Consider the following 25294-nt stretch of genomic DNA (forward strand, 5'->3'; position numbering starts at 1 on the left):
GTCGAAGGTCAGTATCGTGATTATGTCCAGGACAATTCCAAATGTATATCCACTTTGATTCGGGGACGAATATTGACCAAATCGACCGGAACACCTGTCAAACGAGCACATGGAAACAGTACAAGCCAACAGGCCTTAAAATGCACTTGTTAAAAAAAAAATTACTTTGAATGATTGGTTCATAGCATTTCCAATACGGAAGCTTTTATGAAATTATTTAATACAATAAATAAGGTTATTCTTGTTCACATGTACAATCAAAATTACTCCTTTTTATATGACAAATTTGTTTACACCAGATTCGTGAAACGAACCAATCCACTGACATGGCACTGACGATTCCTTTTGCAAAAAAACCCCACAATGCTATGCCTCAAACTTTGCTGTAACTGGTACAATCATATGGAATCATTTGCATGTACAGTTGAGAACCGTGACTTCTCTAACCCCATTCAAATGTGAACTACGTAAAACGTTCAGTCAGTAATATTTCTGCAAATATGTTAATATTTTGTTTTCGCTGTCTTTATTGATTGGATCTAAATCTGTGCTGATCTACGGAGTTAACAAACTTGGTTGTCATAATAATAAGAAGCCGGATGGGAATTTCACCGTGTTTTCTCCCAAAAGTTTTTTTTTTGGCGGGGTTTTCGGCCCTCAAGTAATCAGCGAATATATGGCCATGTATTTTTTTGATGTTACAAGATGTGTCTAATTTGGTTTGTGTTCACACTTAATTCACCTGATAGTAAGGTGCGGCCAGCGATCATTCTCATATACAGCTCCCGAACTCGGCTTCCAGAAATGCAAAATCCCTGGAGATGTTTAAGACTCTACTCAAAACCCATCTGCTTATCCTTTGACTTTGAACATTTCTCCAGCCAATCATTCTCGTCAACTCGTGTTGGTTTTTGTTTTACATTATGCCGTGTTTTTGTGTATAATTTGTAATTTGAAAGATTTACTCTAATTGTACTCCTGTATGTTATTATGCCTGTACAGCGCACTGGGGACTTATTGATGGAATGCGCTTTACAAGAATGGTTTATAATTATTATTATTAGCCTGATAGCGATGTTGCTTTCACACTGTAGGACTACATGCATTTGTAAAAGTTTTACAATATTTGTAATAGTTGCTTATAAACATGCTTTCATTTCAATGTTTTGTATTGTATTAATTGCATCGTAATTTATTTGTACATGCACGTAGTCATTTGTATTATTTGCAGGGCACAACAATGAAAATCTGTTTTAAACTGTTTGGGCATACCGTGGGTAAAGAAGTGTAATAAATCTTTGGTTACCTTTTGAATTGTGAGAAAGCAAAATGGACCCCTCCGGTTCGGCACTAAGCTCCGCCCACCTGGTTTGTGTCAAATTCTACCAGTGTCTGCACGTACGGAGCCTGCACACAAGGATGAACGACTGTTCTGAGCTCTTGTACAAAATGCAGTGACGGATTGTATTACCTTGTCTAGATGCATGTATCTCTCGTTTGCGGCGGTCTCAGATGGACGATCTTTCTTTTTTTAAGACTTTGATTTCTAGTTTTTATGAAAGCAAATAATGGACTCACAGAAAAATCTTATAACTTTTACAAATGTATTTCTCTGTAGGCCTATCAATTTAATCTATGGAAATATCTTGTTGACAATTTTAACGGTCTTTGAGAAAAAAGGCGAAAGCACCGACATTGTCGACAATGATAGGTGATAATGGAGCTGCGACATGCTTTATTTCCATTGGAATTATTAGAGTAAGAAACCAAAAGTATTAGTGCATGCACGTCACGGGACGATGAGTGCGAATCGTGTTTATATGGTTCACTCAGACTTCTGTTCTTAATTCAATTTTCCTCAACCAACTTGAATTAAACAGCCTTTATGAATGCCTCGTTTTGGGATAACACTCTGTCATGAGATTCTGGAATTCTATTTATCGTAGAGAGAAATTTGTGTGCGAAATTCGAGCTGATTTGGACCCAAAAGGGTGTCCAAAGTGATGAATGTCGAACTTCTCTCGATATCGACCATACACAAACAACCATTGTACGCTATCATTATGTGCATTAATGGAGGACCCCCTCGATGTAGAAAGCATATACATGCACCAGCTTTTGAACAAAGCACCAATAGCATGACGGAGTATCTGAACAAGTATCTGAACAGTAGCTGCTCAATGGCTTTCGCCATCAAAGAGGGCCTCTGCGAGTGCACAGTGATAGCTCCGTATGGCCACGTCCACGCCATTAATTCTATCACGTAGCATGCCCCCTTCAATGGAAAAAAAGCAATGGTATTGCTGTTGTTCAGACAATCCGGCACTTCGTAATTCGTAAGTACAAATCGTTCAATCGCAATGGTGTCTCCATCGAAGTTGGCCTGGTTCGTTTTCGTGCCTGGATGCGTCTGTTGCTGAACAGCGCCCTCTGTTCTGTTTGATTTACCATCTGTCACTTGGATTATACATGTAAACGATCTGACATCAGGTCTGCAATCCCCCAAAGTGGTTAATGATTAAACGTGTGTTCACAATTCCTTTGACCTCCAGGACTTACCAAGCACTCAGTTACCAAAGTGGTGACTGTTTTGTTTGTACTACTTTGCGTACTTTGCTACCAGTGCCATGATTGGACCAAAAATGATGGGGGAAAAAGAAGAAGACTTGCTAAGTGTAGCAGTATTAAGGCACCATACTACCACCCCTTGCGATCTGTTGCACTCAAAACATTCACCTTTCAGATTTTCGGTGGTTGAAGTCACGGTAATCACAAAAACAGTCGAATAATTTCGTGTAAAGATAGTTTTGTCTATTGTCATCTTACCATAAATTATTAAGTGGCACACACGGCCTAAACTTGGCACACAAATTGCTCGGAATTGTTGTCGACATTCGTGTCAAATCGTCCAGATCCAGTACGGTTTGGATTAAACCATGTCATCGTCAAGCACCGACACGTTCGATATCGGCCGGGCCCAACTGCCGCCAGACACAGTCGCTATCGTCACGGGGGCCGCCGAGGGACTGGGAAAAAGCTTCGCGGAGGGATTGCTGGAAAAGGGTGCAAAGGTAAAGATGAGTAGGTCAAGAAATAATTGAATCACAAGATATTTTCGATATCATCGTTGGTTTGGGAATGGGAAAGGGGGAGTGCAGGCAAAGTTGGGAAAGACTTTTGACTTCAACAATTGTTCTACTAATTTTGTTTTTTTGAAATTTTTTTTTTTTTTTACGAAAAGTAATGGACCATTTAATTGTTAATTTCAAAAGCTACGTTAGGATTACTTTTTTTGAAATTTTATTTGACGAACAGAGCTTATTGATATATTTCAACTGTTATTGATTTGAAGGGTGTATGCATTGCGGACGTGAACGAGCCACTGGGGTTGAAAACGGTTCAGGAATTTTCGGATCATTTTGGTGGAGGTCGGGTCATCTTCGTCAAGTGTGACGTCACGTCGGCTTCGGAGGTCGAAGGTCAGTGTCGATGTAGTGACGACGTCTAGGACAATCACACTCGATTTTTAGTTGAAAATTGATTCGAAAGTTGTATTAACCTGTTCTACAGGTCTCATTCTTGCTATTAGCGAATCTCCAACCGATGTTCCTTTTACTTTCATGCAGCCGTGTTTGCCAAGACAAAGGAGAAATACGGCGCCATTAACTTGATGGTAAACAATGCAGGAATTGTCAACGAGAAAGACATGGCACTGACAATCAACGTAAATGTTGTAAGTATTATTAAGGTCAATTATGATTTATCTAACTCGCAATTGGCCGACAACACGACCCTCGAGCCGTTTAAAGTTTTGTGTGCATAGATGCTGGCAAAATATCAAGGGAAAAAAATCATGTTCTTGTCTTGTTCCCTGACCTACATTCAGATGAAACGGAGCAATTCATAGCTGTTGGTGAATTGTAAGGTCGGGGAACCAGGCAACCCGGCTTGCACCCGTTGAAGGATAACTGATTGCAAACAAAATATGGAAAAAAAAGCTAGGTTTGTTTTTCAAATGATGGTCGGCCGACCATTGCACTTGTAGTGTTTTGTTTGTATTTGTGTGTTGTTTGTTCGTTTATTGTTTTGCTTTTCATAGACCGGGGTTGCGTATGGGACCTACACCGCCATTAAGTACATGAGCCCGGCAGAGGGCGGTAAAGGAGGCAAAATCATCAACATTGCATCCGTTGCAGGTTTGTTATTATTTCATGGTCCGGTTCCCAGACCAAAAGATTTTGTCTGTTCGTGACAAAAGATGTGACGGTTATCTGACCTATACGATCTTATAAGGGACGTTAGGACAAGTCTGGTTAGGGAATCAGACTTAGTATAGAACGACGCCTCCCTCGACCGCACCATTTTGGTTATGACAATAAATATCCACAACAAACATTAAACATGCCCTGCCTCGATCTAAAAGTTGTCGTCCTTTATTTTTGAAACCATTAGGCTTGTTTCCCAACGAAATCTTACAAATCTACGTGGCTACGAAATTCGCTGTTTTGGGCCTGACGAGATCCCTTATGGTAAGTTCATTATGTTTTCCCGGCTTTTTAAAAACATTTTTTTGGAAATTGAATTTGCAAAATCACTTTCCGTCTTTCATCATTTAATTGCAAGTTTGGTCAGTGAACATTTGCTGATACAGTTTTACGCGATCCTCTTTTTATGTGTTCATGTTAATGTACTCATTGTGGTGTTTATTTTGTACGATCGCTTGCATTGCGATTGCGTCGAAACTTTGTTGATAATCACTCTTTATTCCTAATTTCATCAGGCCGATCCACGTTTGAAGGAAAAAGGGATAACTTTTAGTGCGTTGTGCCCAGGGTTTGTGGAAACTAGGATCTACGACAAGAGGGTGCTGCGACAACAGGAAGAAGACGAGAAAAGCTTGGAAAAGTACGAGGAAGAATACGGCAGGATGGAGTAAGTCGGATTGACAATGAGCTTAATTTGACACCTGTGTTCTGGTGTGGTTTTTTTTCGGTGTAACTTACTTATCGGTTCGAAGCTCATTTGGGGATTTGTCCAAATTATTATCCTACCAAATTATTATCAAGGCTTACTTGCAACGTTAAAGATCGTACTGGTATTTAAACACCCTTAGAAAATATCTTGTCTGGAATGCTGTCACTTTAGAAGTAATCAAGACAACGTAGGCGATTTCCAGAGGTCAGTCATTGATTGACTGATTTTTGGAATGAAGAATGCTATCGAGGAAATCGTGTTTTTATGGTTGGGAATGATTTTTCAAGGGTGGGGGCCACCATTGTAAAAATACAATACTTGAAAATGCACATTTTGTGTCCAACTCTAATTTCAATTTTCGTTTTGCCATCTTTAGGGATATTTTGGTGCTGCCTTTTTTGGTTTTGACGATAATGCAAATGTCTATACTCATGAGCAAAAGTGTGATGTCATTTCAGGCAGAAACCTCAATGTTACATACACTCACAGTATCAAAAGTTGCCAGATTTTGGGATGCATGCTTGCTGTCATAAATTGTCTTCTCTTTTGCGATTCGTTGTTTTGTCAGCATACGACAGTAAGCCAATGAGCAAACGGTTCTAACCTTTTCAATAAGCAAATTTCTGGTTTCAGAATTTGAACAGTAAAACACCTAAACTGAAAAGTGCCTTCCTGAAATGACATCACAGTAACAGCGCCATCAGATGCCCTGAAAAGCATGGAAAGGTTTTGAAATAAATGTTTAAAGAAGTAAACATTGCAATGAAATTGATTAATGAAAAAAAAGGATGTCAAATACTTGTCATACATTAAAGAGGAGTATAAAGTTGCACAAAATGTGAACTTAGAAAAGACAATCATTTCATGGACCCTTTAGGCCCCCCCCCAAAAAAAATTAATAATCGGTCTCTGGTCAGACCGAAGTTCCGGAATTGATGCGGCGATGCGTCTTTTTTTCTTTTTGGTGGCCTTTTTTTTCAAGCTTGAATTGTACAGACAAGGTGGGTACTATTTTGCTTTTTTGTGTCCTCATTATACATTGGTGTCCTCCATAATTTTCCTTGGTGCCCTTTATCATTTGCCTTGGTGCAATTTTCCCATTCCTTGATGCTCCTTGGTACAAAAATTTGAGGAGGTGCGGCAATAGAGGGCGCTGTTGTAGCTTCCGTGTTAATTTGAAGGAAAAAATAAGGTTGACGCGCATGATTAAAATCGACGCGCGCGCTGACCAGAGACCGAGTATTTTTTATTTTTTTTGCCTTACAGTGATTTGTTTTTCTGAAAACCTCTTGTTTCACAGGATCCCCGTGGTTCGTGATGCCTTTCTGCGGCTGGTCCTTGATGATTCCTGGTGCGGGAAAGTCATGGCCGTCATGAAGTTGGAAGGCATATTCGATCCATTAGCTCAGTAAAGAACTGTTTCTAAAACTTTATTGCCTTCAAAAGGTTTGCTGCTGCAATTATTAATTGCACAGGATCATTTGTAGGGACATTGACTGGATTATCTACTTATTAGACATTTTTGAGACATCTGTTATTCACACATTTGAATTGTGAGAAAGCAAAATGGACTTCTCCGGTTCGGCACTAAGCTTCGCCCACCTGGTTTGTGTCATATTCTACCAGTGTCTGCACGTACGGAGTCTACACACAAGGATGAACGACTGTTATGAGCTCTTGTACAAAATGACGGATTGTATTACCTTGTCTAGATGCACGTAACTCTCGTTTGCGGCGGTCTTTAAGATGGACGATCTTTTTTTTAAGACTTCGATTTCTAATTTTTATTAAAGCAAATAATGGACTCACAGAAAAATCTTATAACTTTTACAAATGTATTTCTCTGTAGGCCTATCAATTTAATCTATGGAAATATCTTGTTGACAATTTTAACGGTCTTTGAAAAAAGGCGAAAGCACCGACATTGTCGACAATGATAGATGATAATGGAGCTGCGACATGCTTTATTTCCATTGGAATTATTAGAGTAAGAAACCAAAAGTATAAGTGCATGCACGTCACGGGACGATGAGTGCGAATCGTGTTTATATGGTTCACTCAGACTTCTGTTCTTAATTCAATTTTCCTAAACCAACTTGGATTAAACAGCCTTTATGAATGCCTCGTTTTTGGATAACACTCTGTCATGAGATTCTGGAATTCTATTTATCGTAGAGAGAAATTTGTGGGCGAAATTCGAGCTGACTTGGACCCAAAATGGTGTCCAAAGTGATGGATGTCGTACTTCTCTCGATATCGACCATACACATTTTACAACCATTGTATGTACGCTATCATTATGTGCATTAATGGAGGACCCCCTCAATGTAGAAAGCATATATACATGTACCAGCTTTTGAACAAAGCACCATAACCATGACGGAGTATCTGAACAAGTATCTGAACAGTAGCTGCTCAATGGCTTTCGCCATTAAAGAGGGCCTCTGCGAGTGCACAGTGATAGCTCCGTATGGCCACGCCATTAATTCTATCACGCGTAGCTTGCCCCCTTCAATGGAAAAAAACAATGGGATTGCTATTGTTCAGACAATCCGTCACTTCGCAGTTGCTTAATTCGTACGTACAAATCGTTCAATCACAATGGTGTCTCCATCGAAGTTGGCCTCGTTCGTGTTCGTGCCTGGAAGCGTCTGTTGCTGAACAGCGCCCTCTGTTCTGTTTGATTTACCATCTGTCACTTGGATTATACATGTATACGATCTGATATTAGGTCTGCAATCCCCCCAAAGTAGTTAATGATTAAACGTTTGTTCACAATTCCTTTGACCTCCAGGACTTACCAAGCACTTAGTTACCAAAGTGATGAATGTCTTGTTTGTACTACTTTGCGTACTTTGTTACCAGTGCCATGATTGGACCTAAACACACGGCCTAAACTTGGCACACAAATTGCTCGGAATTGGTGTCGACATTCGTGTCAAATCGTCCAGATCCAGTACGGTTTGAATTAAACCATGTCATCTCCAAGCACCGACACGTTCGATATCGGCCGGGCCCAACTGCCGCCAGACACTGTCGCTATCGTCACGGGAGCTGCCGAGGGACTAGGCAAAAGCTTCGCGGAGGGATTGCTGGAAAAGGGTGCAAAGGTAAAGATGAGTAGGTCAAGAAATTATTAAATCACAAGATATTATCGATATCATCGTTGGTTTGGGAATGGGAAAGGGGGAGTGCAGGCAAAGTTGGGAAAGACTTTTGACTTCAACAATGTTCTACTAATTTTGTTTTTCGAAAAGCTTTTCTTTTAACGAAAAGTAATGGAACATTTAATTGTAAATTTGGAAAGCTACGTTAGGAATACTTTTTTTTTAAATTTTATTTGACGAACAGAGCTTATTGATATATTTCAACTGTTATTGATTTGAAGGGTGTGTGCATTGCGGACGTGAACGAGCCACTGGGGTTGAAAACGGTTCGGGAATTTTCGGATCAGTTTGGTGGAGGTCGGGTCATCTTCGTCAAGTGCGACGTCACGTCGGCTTCGGAGGTCGAAGGTCAGTGTCGATGTAGTGACGACGTCCAGGACAAACACACTCGATTTTTAGTTGAAAATTGATTCGGGAGTTGTATTAACCCTGCGCAGAGTGACCTGTTTCCCTTTGGGCCCCAGGTAATCCTCATTCGACCCTTGCCAAATAACCTGGTTCAATTAACTTTGCAGCCAGGGCTTCACCCAGGCCGTGTCAACAAACTTTTGACCAGGCCTCCTGCCAAGTCTCATTGAAACATCAACAAAGACCTGTAACTTGACACAGCCATCTCCCTTCATAACTGCATACAACTGCATACCACAGCCGCCAGTCAATTATCTTTCCAGCGCACTGTCTGGCAACTGTCTGGACACTGTCTGGCACGTGGCTTTTTGTTGTATTGCTATGAATAGGGTCTTGCGTAGTGCGGGAAAGTACCTGCTGCCCAGAGGGCAGCAGTTGACGAGTTGTTGTAAAGTTTTTTTTGTAAACACTGCGCAGGGTGTATTAACCTGTTCTATAGTTTTCATTCTTGCTATTAGCGAATCTCCAACCGCTGTTCCTTTTACTTTTTCCATGCAGCCGCGTTTGCAAAGACAAAGGAGAAATACGGCGCCATTAACTTGATGGTAAACAACGCAGGAATTGTCAACGAGAAAGACATGGCACTGACAATCAACGTAAATGTTGTAAGTATTACAAGTAGAACATTAATGCTAATTATGATGTATCTAACTTGGAATTGGCCGACAACACGAACCTCGAGCTGTTTAAAGTTTTGTGTGCAGCGATGCTAGCAAAATATCAAGGGAAAAAATCATGTTCTTGTCTAGTTTCCTGACCTACATCAGATGAAAAGGAGCAATTCATAGCTGTCGGTGAATTGTAAGGTCGGGGAACCAGGCAACCCGGCTTGGACCCTTTGAGGGATAACTGATTGCAAACAAAATATGGAAAAAAAAGCTAGGTTTTTTTTTCAAATGATGGTCGGCCGACCATTGCACTTGTTGTATTTTATTTTGCATTTGTGTGTTGTTTGTTTGTTTATTGTTTTTTTTCATAGACCGGGGTTGCGTATGGGACCTACACCGCCATTAAGTACATGAGCCCGGCAGAGGGCGGTAAAGGAGGCAAAATCATCAACATCGCATCCGTTGCAGGTTTGTGATTATTGCATGGTCCGGTTCCCAGACCAAAAGATTTTGTCTGTTCGTGACAAAAGATGTGACGGTTATCTGACCTATACGATCTTATAAGGGACGTTAGGGCAAGTCTGGTTAGGGAACCAGACTTAATATAGAACGACGCCTCCCACGCCACGCCCTCAACCGCACCATTTTGGCTATGACAATAAATATCCACAAGAAACATTAAACATGTCCTGCCTCTAAAAGTTGTCGTCCTTTATTTTTGAAACCATTTAGGCTTGTTTCCCAACGAAATCTTACAAATCTACGTGGCTACGAAATTTGCTGTTTTGGGCCTGACGAGATCCCTTATGGTAAGTTCATTATGTTTTCCCGGCTTTTTAAAAACATTTTTTTTGGGGATTGAATTTGCAAAATCCATTTCCGTCTTTCATCATTTAATTTCAAGTTTGGTCAGTGAACATTTGCTAATACCGTTTGACGCGATCGTCTTTTCATGTGTTCATGTTTATGTACTCATTGTGGTGTATTTTGCACGATCGCTTGCATTGCGATTGCGTCGAAACTTTGTTGATAATCACTCTCAATTCCTCACTTCATCAGGCCGATCCACGTTTGAAGGAAAAAGGGATAACTTTTAGTGCGTTGTGCCCAGGGTTTGTGGAAACTAGGATCTACGACAAGTGGGTGCTGCGACAACAGGAGGAAGACGAGAAATACTTGGAAAAGTACGAGGAAGAATACGGCATGATGGAGTAAGTCGGATTGACAATGAGCTTAATTTGACACCTGTGTTCTGGTGTGGTTTTTTTTCGGTGTAACTTACTTATCGGTTCGAAGCTCATTTGGGGATTTTTCCAAATTATTATCCTACCAAATTATTATAAAAAGGCTTACTTGCAACGTTAAAGATCGTACTGGTATTTAAACGCCGTCTGGAATGCTGTCACTTTAGAAGTAATCAAGACAACGTAGGCGATTTCCAAAGGTCAGTCAATAATTAATTGATTGATTGACTGATTTTTGGAAAGAAGAGTGCTATCGAGGAAATCGTGTTTCGGGTTTTTATGGTTGGGAATGATTTTTCAAGGGTGGGGGCCACCATTGTAAAAATACAATACTTGAAAATGCACATTTTGTGTCCCACTTTAATTTCAACTTTCGTTTTGCCATTTTTAGGGATATTTTGGTGCTGCCTTTTTTGGTTTTGATGATAATGCAAATTTCTATACTCATGAGCAAAAGTGTGATGTCATTTCAGGCAGAAACCTCAATGTTACACTCACAGTATCAAAAGTTGCCAGAATTTGGGATGCATGCTTTGCTGTCATAAATTGTCTTCTTTTTTGCGACCCGTTGTTGTGTCAGCATACGACAGTAAGCCAATGAGCAAACGGTTCTAACCTTTTCAATAAGCAAATCTCTGGTTTCAGAATTTGAACAGAAAAACACCTAAACTGCAAAGTGCCTTCCTGAAATGACATCACAGTAACAGCGCCCTCAGATGCCCTGAAAAGCATGGAAAGGTTTTGAAATAAATGTTTAAAGAAGTAAACATTGCAATGAAATTGATTAAAGAAAAAAAAGGATGTCAAATACTTGTCATACATTAAAGAGGAGTATAAAGTTGCACAAAATGTGACTTAGAAAAGACAATCATTTCATGGACCCTTTAGGCCCCCAAAAAATTAATAATCGGTCTCTGGTCAGACCGAAGTTCCGGAATTGATGCGACGATGCGTTTTTTTTTCTTTTTGGTGGCCTTTTTTTTCAAGCTTGAATTGTACAGACAAGGTGGGTACTATTTTGCTCTTTTTGTGTCCTCATTATATATATTTGTGTCCTCCATAATTTGCCTTGGTGCCCTTTATCATTTGCCTTGGTGCAATTTTCCCATTCCTTGATGCTCTTTGGTACAAAAATTTGAAGAGGTGCGGCAATAGAGGGCGCTGTTGTAGCTTCCGTGTTAATTTGAAGGAAAAAAAAGGTTGACGCGCATGATTAAAATTGACGCGCGCGCTGACCAGAGACAGAGTATTTTTTTTTTTTTGCCTTACAGTGATTTGTTTTTCTGAAAACCTCATTTCACAGGATCCCCGTGGTTCGTGATGCCTTTCTGCGGCTGGTCCTTGATGACTCCTGGTGCGGGAAAGTCATGGCCGTCATGAAGTTGGAAGGCATATTCGATCCATTAGCTCAGTAACGAACTCTGTCTGACATTTTCTTCAAAAGGTTTGCTGCTGCAATTAAATGGCAAAAAGTCATTTGTATACAGGGACATTAACTGGAATTTTGTTTTTAATTTTTTTCCCCCTTTGTATGATGTTAACTTGAAAGTTTACAATTCTCATTTTGTTTTATCTCATTCATTAAAAATCTCGTAAATCTGTATCTGTGTTTGTATCTGTAACAATAATGACAGGCGTTTATTTTGACGAGTTCGCTTTAAATGTCACGACTGGGTGTATGTGAAGGGAGGGAATTTGTCTCTGCATTCAATAGGGGGCGTTGAACAATAGAGAACAATAGGGTCCCCAATTCCCGAGGAATTTGCGCCCCTCCCCCGAAAGCCCCCCCCCCCCCCAAATAAAAAAATGAGAGAAAAGAAGAGGTGTGAAGTCATATTTGCTGTTATTTTAATACACATATAACAAAATGGTCGTCTTAAGATGTGTATTGAGGGCAAAATAGGGCAATGGGGTGAGGTGGGCAATTGTCCCCCAGCCTACCCTCGAAAAAAAGTGTGAATTGAGAATATGCTAGAGAAAGTACAAGGATTTGACGGGAAAATGTGCTTCCCTACCGAGAAAAATCATGGCGACGCCCATTGGCCCAGTATTTTCTCGATTGAACCACCAGTATAGTTGATGTTGTTGAAAGCTTTTCAGCTTTCTTGTTAATGGCTGTCATTCACGTTAGAAAAAAAACTTGTACAAGCATAATAATCCTTTGTTCCAAGCCCTCTACAAATAATGATCTGTAAGTTAACTTATTCTGGTCCTTATATGGCCATTGGCGGATATTTTGTCGATTATTCAAATGTAAAATCTGCTAACTTGATATTTTTGTAAAACATATATGCGGCACGGTTTGAAACAGGGGTTATTTTGAAGACTTCGTTTTAGTTGTCAGGCCCGTGTGTGTAAGTAGGGGCGGGGTGATGGGTCACGCTATGAACCCCTGACCCCCCCCCCCCCCCACCGAACCCCCCCCCCCCCCGAACCCCCAAAAAAGCCAAGGTACAATTTCTTAACAAATGACAGTTGTATCTGCATGTAAACAGATGTCGTCATATAGAAATTGTTCGAAAAATCATGTACGCGGCAAGTTTGCCAGCACAGCATCACTAAGTATCAGCTTTGTTTCAGTACTGTCCGCATGGAATAGTGCGCCTATTATGTCAACTGATGCAGGCGCGGTTCTACGGGGGGCTAGGGCGGGGGGGGGGGGGGGCTGTAGCCCCCCCCCCCCCACAAAATTTGGTCAAGCCCCCCCCCCCCAAAAAAAATAAATTCCGTAAAAAAAAATTGCATTAGCAAAAAGAAGGATTGTGATGTACATGCGAACGGTCTCCCCCTAAAGAAGAAATAGCCGTGACGAGGGTGCATTAGTTAATATAGTGTGAATGATTTTAGGATTTTAGTGGCGCTCCCCATTGAAAATATGGCAAGGCAATGCAAGGCAACGCAAGGCAACGCAAGGCAAGGCAAGGCAACGCAACGCAACGCAAGGCAAAGCAAGGCAAGACAACGCAAGGCAATGCAACGCAAGGCAAGGCAAGGCAATGCAAGGCAACGCAACGCAACGAACGCGACGCAACGCAATGCAAATAGGCCTAACAATAAAATAAAAGCACATAACTGTGCTTTTCCGTTTGTTGAGTTTGACGCCCTCTGGCATCAATATTTTTAGATGGGCACAGTTCGCTCGTACCCCCCGCCCTACCTTCTATCGACTGAGCTGTCACAAAACAAATAATTATATATGGGAAAACAAATAATTATATACCTGCGTGCGTATCATAAAAGCATCGTAGAGGGCGCTACACAACCATGTATGCGGATGTCGTTTGGAAGAGAAAAATTCGCCGCCCGGACTATAGCCGGATCCGGCATTGCATATTGTCGCCAGCGCCACCAATATATGTAAGTAAGTACATAGTGTGAAATTTGGACCCCATTAAAGATGTAATCATGCGAGTCATAAAGGTCATTGTCAACCTCGTTCCCAGGGTGTCGAGCAGTACGCTCACACCACTCTGTCTTGCTCTCTCACCCGGGTATTGAAGTGTTTGCATATCCAACAATTGTGGATACGTATGCAAATAAGGCTCCCTGTAGGCAATGTGTTCTGGGCGCAAATAGTCTGGTGATAATATTAAAATTCATTTCTTCGTCACATCGACAGCATATCTGTTTGGTACTGGATTGATTGGAAAATCCATGCATTGCAAGGCTATGCCACATGTACGTCCGTACGTACGTGGGTCGAATTTGATAACAAGTAAACAAAACAGTTTCAAAACAAAACATTTCTCACAAGACGTAAATATCTCTTTGGTTTGTGTTGTGGAGAACAAGGCATCAGAAATGCATGTAATGGATCAATCAGAAGATGGGAAACAGATGTCATTTGGGAAAAAGATTCGCCGCCGGGAAGGGCTAATCAAAATGTTATGAAGGAAGCATGGGCACGCAAGGCATTGTGGGCAGCTATATTCTGCGCGCACGGTCGTGTCATGCGCAGGCGGAAAGCTTGGCCCGTGTTATCAAACAAATTCTGTCCAATGAGAGCTCGAAGAAATACGTCATTCATCCACAAGAAATTAGCCCCTCCCTACTCCCTGTTTGGGCGGCTGGTACGTGCGAAAACTGGTATGCTATTACTCACCGGATTCTACTCTTCATCTTCACCAGGTTTGTATGGAGAGCTGCGACCTTAAAGAACTCCGAATAAATTCTGAATAGTTTTGAAACAAAGTGCATGCAAATTTAGATAAACAGCATAAGTTGTGTACATTCCCTTTTGGAAGATCAGATGACTATGTTTGGTGCGACTTCTTTTTGTTCAGATTAAATTGTTAAAATGTGTCGGAAGATGTGAAGACTTTATTTCCAAAACGCGATACACGCCATTTTGTTCCTTTTTAGAATACCACTCTCTCTCCTGGCTGCCCACAAGCAATTTCAACCGCTGTTATGTAATTAAACACAACTTAAGAATACAATGAGGCAAAAAAATGAAGTTTAAAAAGCAGCTTTAATACAGTTTTGATTCTTTACAGTTTCTTATCCGTGCAAATTGTTCACCATTTTCAAATGGCTATGTCGCGTTAGTGTTTTGGAGATAAACGCTTCATGTGTAGTACATTTGTCGTGATGCTTTTTTTCGTACCGTCAGACACGCATACATTTCCAAATGTGTCTGTTGGGTTAAAGACTTTCACGGTGACGAGTAGAAAGAAATGTCTGCAAATAGTAATTTGAAGGCTTTTATTCATCCCTTCTCTTCTGTTGTATTGTCAACGTCGACTACATTGGGCATTTGGAATTGGTGTTGGATCGTCAAAATGACTGCAACAGTGCATAGAAGCACACAGCCCGTTCGCGTACATCATGTCTTCGCCAAGCACCACCTCGTTCGATGTCGCCCGGGCCAAACTGCCGCCAGACACGGTCGCTATCGTCACGGGGGCCGCCCAGGGACTCGGCAAATGTTTCGCGGAGGGCTTGCTGGACAAGGGAGCTAAGGTAAAAACGACGATGGAAGTGGGGGTATTATAGGTTTGGTGAAGGGGAGGGCTAAGCGGACGAGGGGGAATTTCTTTTAGAAACCAGAATATAGTGTCAAATTGTTAGTGGACAAGTGGCACAGACTGCTTAATCTGAGTCGGAAGGTTGCAGGTTCCACTCCCACAGTGTTATTTTTAGATTGTCAAATGTTAGTTTCTTTAGGTAAATTGAAACCTTATAGTTCAGTTCGAAACCAGACTAAAGTGCGAAAGTGTTAGCGATCAAGTGGTACAGACTGCTGACTCCGAATCTAAAGGTTCCAGGTTCAACTCCCATAGTGGATTTTTAAGATTGTCAAATGTTAGTCTCTTTTAGGTCAAATGAAACTTTATAGTTATGTTAGACTTAAGTGCGAAAGTGTTCGAGGTCAAGTGGTAAGACTGCCGACTATGAATCAGAAATAATTCTAAATGGCAGCAATTCAGATTCGGCATGGCTCTCACCCATCTCCGGTTTATGAGTTACTCAGCTTCAAACAGATGTGGGACATTATAACATTGTGCATAAGGGTTATTTGCGCTTCGTATTATTTTCTTTAAATTGAAACAACTGTATAACGGTGAAGGCCTATTTATACACATGTAGTTGAATGTAGCCTCGTTCAAGGTGTTCGTCGATAGTGTCCGTGATGGTATTTGGCCGCTTATATACAGTATACAGCACTTTCTTGGTTGACTTGCAGGGTGTGATTATCGCTGACATAAACGAACCGGGCGGGATGAAAACGGCTCAGGAATTGTCGGACCGCTTCGGGGGAGGTCGGGTCATCTTCGTCAAGTGTGACGTTACGTCGGCTGCAGAGGTCGAAGGTTAGTGTTTTGATGAGTGTAACAAGTTGAAGTATGAGTGTTTGCCTGAAAGTGACGGATGCAGGATTTGTGACTGATGAGGGGTCGAAGTCAGGGATCTCAGGTTAAATTTGTTCAAAAATCTAATAAAAATGGCTCCATCCCCATAGTACATGACGTATCTTTTCACGCAACATTCACATGTTCGTGAAACAAGAAATCATCTAACACTATAAACTTGGGAATTTCCCCCTTTTTCCCCCAAAAGGGTTTTGTGGGGTTTTCGTCAATCGCTTTATCAGCAATGCTTACCTTGTACATCAGTGTTTGCAGTCCGTTTAAACAATGCACTTGTTTCTTATGAATTTTACTTTGCTTAACTTTATTTAATGCTGGGCCCCAATGGAAACCAGTTTTGAACTGTTAGGGCATACCCTGGGTAAAGAAATATAATAAATAAAAATATAAATCTGTTGGGGATGTGGTTTATATACCTGTACATAATGATTATACGTTTCAACCCTAACCCCAACCGATTTTGACAATTATCGCAGCCGTGTTTGCAGTGACAAAAGAGAAATTTGGCGCCATAACTCTCGTGGTAAACAACGCGGGAATTTGCAACGAGAAAGACATCGAACTAAGCATGGGCGTGAATTTTGTGAGTACGCCGATTCTTGAGGTCAACGAGATTATCATTGCTTCATCCCCCTCCCATCTTTATCCCACAAAAGGGGAAAAATATTGAGTTAAAACCTTAGGTCGCATTGTTAATAATACCTCGTGATGTTGTCCACCATATTGTGTCGTCAAAGAAACCATTTTGGCTTAATGAGGTTAAAGCATGTACTGGCAGATTTGTCATGTGAACTTCCTTAATGCAATTTGTGTGAATGCTCTCTTTAAATCTGAATAAGTTCAATCACAAACGACATGCAAATGCTTCCCATCAAATGCGCGTTAGTTGATACCAACCGTTTATAAATTAGAGCTATAAACGTATCGGTAAACTACTTTCACAGTAGTTAACAAAAAACCCTAGCAATTGAAGAAATCGTTGACTGATATTTACCCCTGTGATAAGATTAATTTCCCAACTGTTGAAATATTTGAGAGAGCCATTGCTTTGTGACACACTAACGGTGACAATGACAACTGATTGAGAATTACTCTTAACCCCTGCTTTGCATGCAGAACGGAGTGGCTTATGGAACTTACACCGCTATTAAGTACATGAGCCCAGCAGAGGGCGGCAGAGGAGGCAAGATCATCAACATCTCGTCCATAAGTGGTCAGTTATTATAAAACACCCTCTGCTAACAACTTCATCCCGACTCGACCCATACCACGCTCACCCAGTCCATTTGTGCACAACACACGATAAAGCCTAGTTGGCATCGTTATAGCCTCTAACCCAGAAAGACCTCTCACAAATTCAAGTATTTCTTTTTTTTTATGTTGGAAGACAGGTATAAGAAGTTTTAGCTCCTTTTTATCAATCACGTGGATCTCAGCAACGACGAATCCAGGGTTTCCCATTGTGTATAGTCGCATAGACATTCAAATCCTGGACTTTTAACAATACGTGAGTCATAAAGACAGTGACAGACTTAGAATTTTTTTTTAAATAATGATGTTCGCTCCATTTCACATAACTAATATGTGCATGTTTTATTGCTGTAAACTGTAAAAACTTCACATTATATTTGCGCACTTTATTCCCAACTTATGTACATTTTAATAAAGAAGATTACAAAATCCAGTGGTCCACCACTGAACATTTACCGTTCTACGAATGATGAATGCAAATTGAATACAATGAAACATGGAAGTTGTCTCACCTCCACGAATAAACGAAAACTTGCAAAGGAAAACAGACCAAAATCGCCATCAATATTTCAGGGGAAAACCTGACAGTGAAAATAATGATTAAAATCTCTATTTGTATTTGACTGCATGTGTCTGTAATCTGTAATTTTCGCTGAGCTCAATAGCTTCCAATGGCATACCATATGCATATTGGTTAATTAAGTAAAACATGCGTTACTTCTAATAGCATGGATCAATTTCATTATTTTTTTTCAGATGAGTGGCAGAACATGTTCTTTTTTAGACATACTTCATCGGTGTATCAAATTTGATTGGGGTTAGTTAAAAACACAAATGATTAATCAAGGTTCATTTCCTTTTCACTCGTCCTGTAGAGTACACAGGAGTCCCCGAGTAACAAAAAAAAATCACTTTTGGTGTGTGGAAGGTCTTCCTACAAAAAATATTACAGTATAAACAAAAGAGGGACAGACATAATGGAGTTTGTAACCCTGTGGAGTCGTTTCTTTGTTAGATTGATCTGATACACGGTATGTGGAGACATGTACATAATAGGGACCAAAAGATTGAATAGTTCTCCACAGGGCAATTTCTGTAGGTGAATACGTTTCCAGAAGGTTATCACGAAATGGATAATATCCAAGGTTTGATGATTAGTTGCGAATTGAAGTATATTATGTGAAGGATGTTAAGTCAGAATTTCAGCCCAGGAAATTTAATTCTGGTTAAAACAGGAGCATTTTGAAACTACACTTTCAAACTCTAAAATTTGAGTACACCAGGGCCTATAGGGTCCATGATTGAAGGTATAGTCACACACTTGAATGTGTTGGGGGGGGGGGAGGTGGTTATAGCCACCCTAAACACACAGTTTGTTTTGTCATTGAACTTTGCTTAGATTGGTGTCTCGTGACATTGCAGATCTTTCTTTCTTTCTTTTTGCACTTGTTTTTCGTTGAACAACTGCACACTCGTATGGGGTATTTACATGGACCGTCTCACTGATATCGCCATTTTAGATTTACACCGTTATTTTTTTTTTGAGATCACGTGATGTCTCAAGAGCTCTTTGACAGGCAAATATGGCGTTGCTGTCACGTGTAAGCTACGTGTTACGCGTTTATTTGAATGTTTGCCACCACTCAAGAAGTCAGTGACCTCCAAAATGAATCCAAAATGGCGGTGTTCATTACACGGTCCACAAAAGACTACTCACAGAGCCTGTGCATTTGGCTTACTTTGGCGTACTTTATTCTTGTACATTTAGGCTTTAAACCCCAACCACTGATACCCATCTACGTAGCTGGCAAGGCCGCCGTTGAGGGCATGACACGATCCCTCATGGTAAGTTCTAAGTTCTTCTCTCACAAAGAACCTGCTGAAAAAGAAGACTTGTCGGCAGATAGAAAACGCAGCTGTTCGCAGGACCGTAAATCCGGGGGGGAGGGTTATAAATCACCCCCAACTTATTCGTGATGAGGAAAAACAAAATGCAGATTTTGAAGTATTTTATGAACATCCCAACAACCAAAATGTATTGAAAAGCACTAAAAAGTGGAGAAACAAAGTACAAAAGCTTTTAAATGCGCTGTTTTGATGTGAGCGCGAGTGTACATGTTGATAGACATCTATATCATGAAGAGCGTCCATTAGTGTAATGTGGTTCGAATTTCCACTGCCGGTCAATTTTTGGATTTTGGTCATCCCAGCCCCCAACTCGCCAGATTTACCCACAGATTTAAGCCACTGGCTGTGTGCGAAGAGTTTACAGCTGTCACAAATCTTACATTCGTTTGAAAACACAATTTTCTCTTTTGGAGTCTTTTTTGGCAGAATTTTTGATTCTCCCACGATCAACGGCGTGAAATCATTCAACAACCAAGTTAACTCTTTAGTCATCATTACCTAATACATCAATAGCACCTGTTAAAATACAACCACGTGGTATCTTTATCGACCGAGTTTTGTATTCATGGGTCATCATATAAATTTGGAGTTCACTCTTCCGTGCATGTTGCATCGGAAATTAATGATTATATAGTTCTAGTTGCGCTCATTGATGTATTTTTCCTCCAAGAATGATTATGTGGAGCAAACAACCTACTCAAATAAAATTGTTTAAAGTAATTTAAATGAAACTTGTATGACAACTTTAAATATATATATAAAAAAAACAGAGGTAACAGGGGCCCAGACTACACTAGATCCAAAAAGCCAAACACTGATTTTTCTTTTTTTATTAGTGTATTCTCGTTTTCTGGAAAACGACTGTTCATTTACAATCTTCATTTACTGTCCGCAATAGGCTGATCCGCGCTTGAGTGGACAAGGGATCACTTTTGGTATCTTATGCCCTGGCTCCGTTGAAACCCACTCCTTCAGCCAAATGGTGCTGCGAAACCCGGAGGACGATCTCAAGACACTGGCCAAAGACCTAGATAAACACGTCAAAATGGAGTAAGTAATTCCATAGAGAGTGTGCCAAAAAAGTGCCATATTCAGAAAACAAATAATTAAAACTGCTTGATTTTTTTTGTTGCTACAATTAAAGCCTGACTACTTCTAAATCCACTACTGTTTACCACATTCCATTTGGGTTCCAAATCTAGATCCAAAAATACCATCTATTAAGTGAAAGGGTGTACATATTACTTGGGCCTCTCTCACCTATAATGCCACCAGCTTCAATGCAAATTTAATGCAAATTTAATGCCTATTCAATGCTTAACCGAGATTCAGCATGTTAAGGTGAGTGTGGCCCAAGTAAAATTTACTCCCTTACGCTTAATTGACTATAGTTCTGGATCTAATGACCCAAATGGAATGGCGTAAAAAGGAGTGGATTGAGAAATAATCAGGCAAAGGTAATTTATAATTAAATTGAAGAAGAAAAAACTCTGTTTAGCCTGATCAAGTTGTGTGTCTGAACTTAAAGGACTAATTGAGTATTTAATAGGCCAGACACGTGACTCTGTGATTATGCACTGTACAAACTGCCTTTAGAGTTTAAATACATTTCTAAACACCGTATACCCGTATACCCACTTTCTTGACGTTTGAATCTAGACACATTTATGTTGAGGGATGTCTGTGACATGTTTAGGAACACGACAAAAACCTGTTTATGCCATTAAGTGTACAACTGCAAAAGTAAATAAAAGTGACTTATCGGGTTGAAGTAGAATGACCGGCTAAACAAACATCTCTTTTATCACTCATTTTTATTACCTGTTTCAGAAACACGAACCTCGAAATATAAATTTGACTTTTCTGTAAGTTGTTTTTTTTTCTGGCACTAACATACTGTGCAACAAATTTAAGTATGTCTTAGACTATGTGAACAAGTCCTTGGTGGACGTTTAGGCCAAAAAAAAGTCTCCGGTTTCTGGTATGGAGCTTGCCCAAATCGTGGTGCGGCGACGCGGCTTTTTTTTTTTTTTTACCTGATTTTTTGCTTCAAATGTTGGCTGATGACTGCAAATGGTGCCCGACTAAACTTAGTGCAGATATATGGGAGTCCAGAGAGGCCCCATAAAGCTTATTCTCGACCATAACCCAATCTAAAAACACTTTTAAATTGTGCAGCAGCAGGATTCCAGTCAAACCAGTGAGTTTGGCGGTTTTGAGACATCATCTTTCATTGAAAAAAAACGTTTTCATTTTGCCGACGCGCATGGCTACGGCGACGCGCGCGCATACCAGAAACCAGAGACTTTTTTTAAAGACGATTTTTCGTACTGTGCAATATACCAATGAAGCCATTTTTGATCGAGTTCCCTGAATGTATTTCATAAAGTACAAATTGTTGGATGGGATGGTACCAGACTATTTATGCATTCCAAGCATCACTTTCGTCCTTTTTAATGTTGCTTAAAACATTAGGGTGTGTTTAGTCACACATTTTTAATTATTCGTCAGAGCAAACTGGTATTTATTTGTTATTAATTTTATTTCATTGCTTTCATTTTTATTCGCAAGTTCAAAAAGTGAAGATTTTACCTCGCTTTCAATTTGATATGGCCGACTCGTGATTCGTTAGTAAAGCCTATAAAATATTTTTGTTTAGTGGACGTTTAGGGATTATTTTTATACTGCACGAAATCTAAAGAACACGTGAAAAAAAGTAATTAGTGAATGTTCAAGACTCGTGTTTTTCTCTCCCTATGACCATTTTTTTGCTTCACAGTATTTCTACGGTCCGGAATGCCTTTTTGCAGCTGGTTCTGGATGAGTCCTGGTGCGGAAAAGTTATGGTAATCCTGCCGGAAGAGGGAATTTTTGATGGCACAGCAGCTAATTAGGCAAAGATAATCCGGTGGCAGACACCAGGAAAGTTTTGGAGAGCTAGTTCTGCCTTTGAAGTTAATACCATTAATGTATTCTGTGTCACATTGATTAAGTTGGCAAATGACATGTATTGTTTGGATTTATACTTAGAGGCTTCCTCGAAATTCGACGACTCGCAACATTAATTTTGCTCTCTATGCGAAACCCATACACCGGACACCTGATCTCATAGAACACAGGCAGCGGCCTGAGGATGAGGACAGGCAGTGTGTTACAACTGATAATGTAGTAACCAACGGATAATGTATCACCAACCGATAATGTCGCCAAAATTGACCGATACTGTATCACTAACCGAAAATGTAACAAAAGTTGACCGATAGTGTAGTAAGTGTTACTACACTATCGGTCAATATTTGTTACATTATCGGTTAAGACCGATAATGTAACAACAATCGACTGATAGTGTAGTACATACACTATCGGTCAATTTCTGTTACATTATCGGTTAGTGATACAGTATCGGTCAATTTGTGTGACATTATCGGTTGGTGATACATTATCCGTTGGTTACTACATTATCAGTTGTAACACAGCGGCTCCGTGCTTCTGATATCTTGTCTTGGCTATGCCGCCGCTCCACCACAGTTTTATTGGCCTATTTCTCCTGCACACTCATGCGCCACGCGTGTTAAACGCATCACCCTATACGGTACACGCGTTGACCCCATGCGCCACAGGTCAATCTCACGGTCTACGCGCTGGCTATACAAATTGGTGCCAAGTCGGTTATTGTTTTGCGTACAGGACCGGTTACTGGTTCCGGCTCCACGCGTCCGCACGCAAAATAACGTTGCAATGCGCGTAGTCGTGTTCCCAGACCAAATGTTGCTGACTATTGATGTTCAATATTATATCACAATCCGGCCGATTAATACGCTCTTAGTTTTATAACAGCCGCGCCGATGGAGTTCGACTGAAGTTTACGGACAAAATACTCTAATGACTTGTCAAAGTCTACGCGTAATTGACCTGTTACAGATTTTTACTATATTTAGTCTGTGGTCAGACCAACCATGCATCAAGTGTCGCCATATCTGTTTGTATCCCGTAGAACAAATATTTGTTTTTGTCTGTAGACCTGTGAGATCCATAATAACAAATTGTATAAGAATTGACGAGGACCTTGACATGTGAGTAAACAACGTTTGATGGCAATATGTTTTTTACGACTCTAGCTACCTCCCGTAAATATCAACCTTGGCGAAATATGATCAATTTAAAAACAAATGCGATGCATAATACACATTGAAATGCATGTATTTGCAGCACTTAAGCAAAATCGTTCCCTTTGAATAATATTGGAAAGGATTTTTGCATCTTTTCAACTTGAACCGAAATGCTAAACACGCAGTCTTAATGAACAATTGAGAACATAACATTAATAAACTTAAAAAAAAAAGTCTTAAAACATCATTGTCGAGTAGGTCATTGTCATAATAACTGTCATCATCATGAAGATATAAAATGGCTCCTGTCCCTTAAATGGAAATGTAAACTCTCAAAAAGGTAACATAAAACCCTAAAATCAAATAACTATATGAGAGGGTTTGTCTGCAAATTATTTTGTCTGGCTCTTAATCAAGATCAATTCGGTTAAAATAATATTAAATCAGTTAACATGAAGCAGTAACCGAGTCTGTGGTCATGTAATTACAATCTGCCATGCTCTACTATATATTGGCATCTGACCAACTCATGATGAGTCTGTATTGGGTAAGCATTGTTCCTACTTGGGCATCAGTAATTGGGTCAGGAGCACTTCGGGTGAATTTTTAAGAGTTTAAAATTATATTTATATTATATAAGGGACAAATTGGTTGATTTTTTTGTGCGGGTTCATGGCAGCCATATTAAGGTTTTCTTTTGAGCTAAAACTAGTTGGTTGAGCACTGTTCATGTCAATTCTTTCTGGACTAACATGCATGTAAAAAGTTAATGTGCACTCTACCCCAGACTTTGGAATAGAACACCTGATAAAGTTCCGCTATGATAGCACTGTCAAGATGTTATACAAACATTCATTATCTGTTTTAAACAACACCTGACTAAATCTTTGTCGTCTGATTGGTCAGAGACCCCTAGCGTGTGACCTTGCAGTTGAACTTCCTATTTGTACTGTGGAATGTAGGAGATTTGTTTTGGCGGTGCGGCTGAGCCAACGGTGGGTTGGGTATGACGCCCTTTTGAATGCGTATGTAATCATCTTTGTTGGTCATAGGTCCAACGATTGTTGATATGTGGGTGAACGGTACAAGGTCAGAAGCCAGGTTACAGTTTTAAAAAATTATCTTGGAATGAACGCTTTTTGGAAAGTTAACAAGGCACTAACTCGATGAAAGTCATATACAAACTATAACACGAAACCTGGTGTTGATGACATCATTACGTTAGCCACAGGGTTAGGTATTCATAGAGGTAGTGTGGATTAGTGGTAAGGTTTGTGACTCATGATCAGGGGGTTGGGGTTCGAATGTAGCTGCTTGCCATAATGGTGTGTCCTTGGGCAAGCCACTTCCCCTTAACTTGCCTCTCTCCACCCAGGAGTAGAAAGGGGTACAGGTATTAGCTGGGGAGCAACCTGCGATGGACTGGCATAATGGAAATATTATCAGGAAACTGGATAATGAACCCGATGGGCCACATTGGCTCTTGACATGTTTCATTTTTTACTACTTAACTATATACTTAAAGCTGAAGAAGAAAAAAAAGGAAAGATGAGACTAAGTGCCATATTCTGTAATTATTTATGCAATGTTTTGCAACAATTTCTGTTATTCCAGCATGTTTATAAACAATAAACAGTAGCATTCGACTCCCCCACTGCAAATAATCTAATGTATACAAGATTCAGGATGACACACAAACCTTGCACCCTATAAAGCTCAAACAGGTGAACTGATTATATATATAGTTGGTTGAAC

The 25294-nt window shown here is 40.2% G+C and overlaps 3 protein-coding genes across 3 annotated transcripts; all 3 read left to right on the forward strand.

Moving 5' to 3' along the window:
- Positions 1-2469: 2469 nt before the first annotated feature.
- LOC119718826 (15-hydroxyprostaglandin dehydrogenase [NAD(+)]-like) lies at positions 2470-4252 on the forward strand. Its single transcript, XM_038188245.1, has 4 exons — positions 2470-3071; positions 3353-3479; positions 3627-3733; positions 4100-4252. Exons 1-4 carry the CDS (start codon positions 2937-2939, stop codon positions 4250-4252), a joined length of 522 nt encoding a protein of 173 aa, XP_038044173.1. The 5' UTR covers positions 2470-2936.
- A 3697-nt stretch (positions 4253-7949) lies between these two features.
- On the forward strand, positions 7950-11816 carry LOC119718827 (15-hydroxyprostaglandin dehydrogenase [NAD(+)]-like). Its single transcript, XM_038188246.1, has 7 exons — positions 7950-8084; positions 8363-8489; positions 9048-9154; positions 9529-9625; positions 9890-9966; positions 10217-10368; positions 11705-11816. The coding sequence occupies exons 1-7, from the start codon at positions 7950-7952 to the stop codon at positions 11814-11816; spliced, it is 807 nt and encodes a 268-aa protein (XP_038044174.1).
- A 3358-nt stretch (positions 11817-15174) lies between these two features.
- Positions 15175-22594, forward strand: LOC119718741 (15-hydroxyprostaglandin dehydrogenase [NAD(+)]-like). The gene is made up of 7 exons (XM_038188138.1): positions 15175-15363; positions 16088-16214; positions 16748-16854; positions 17388-17484; positions 19291-19367; positions 20329-20480; positions 22210-22594. Exons 1-7 carry the CDS (start codon positions 15229-15231, stop codon positions 22322-22324), a joined length of 810 nt encoding a protein of 269 aa, XP_038044066.1. The 5' UTR covers positions 15175-15228; the 3' UTR covers positions 22325-22594.
- The last annotated feature ends 2700 nt before the right edge of the window (positions 22595-25294 follow it).

This window comes from Patiria miniata, unplaced genomic scaffold, assembly GCF_015706575.1.
Source record: "Patiria miniata isolate m_02_andy unplaced genomic scaffold, ASM1570657v1 HiC_scaffold_7, whole genome shotgun sequence".
Taxonomy (NCBI): domain Eukaryota; kingdom Metazoa; phylum Echinodermata; class Asteroidea; order Valvatida; family Asterinidae; genus Patiria; species Patiria miniata.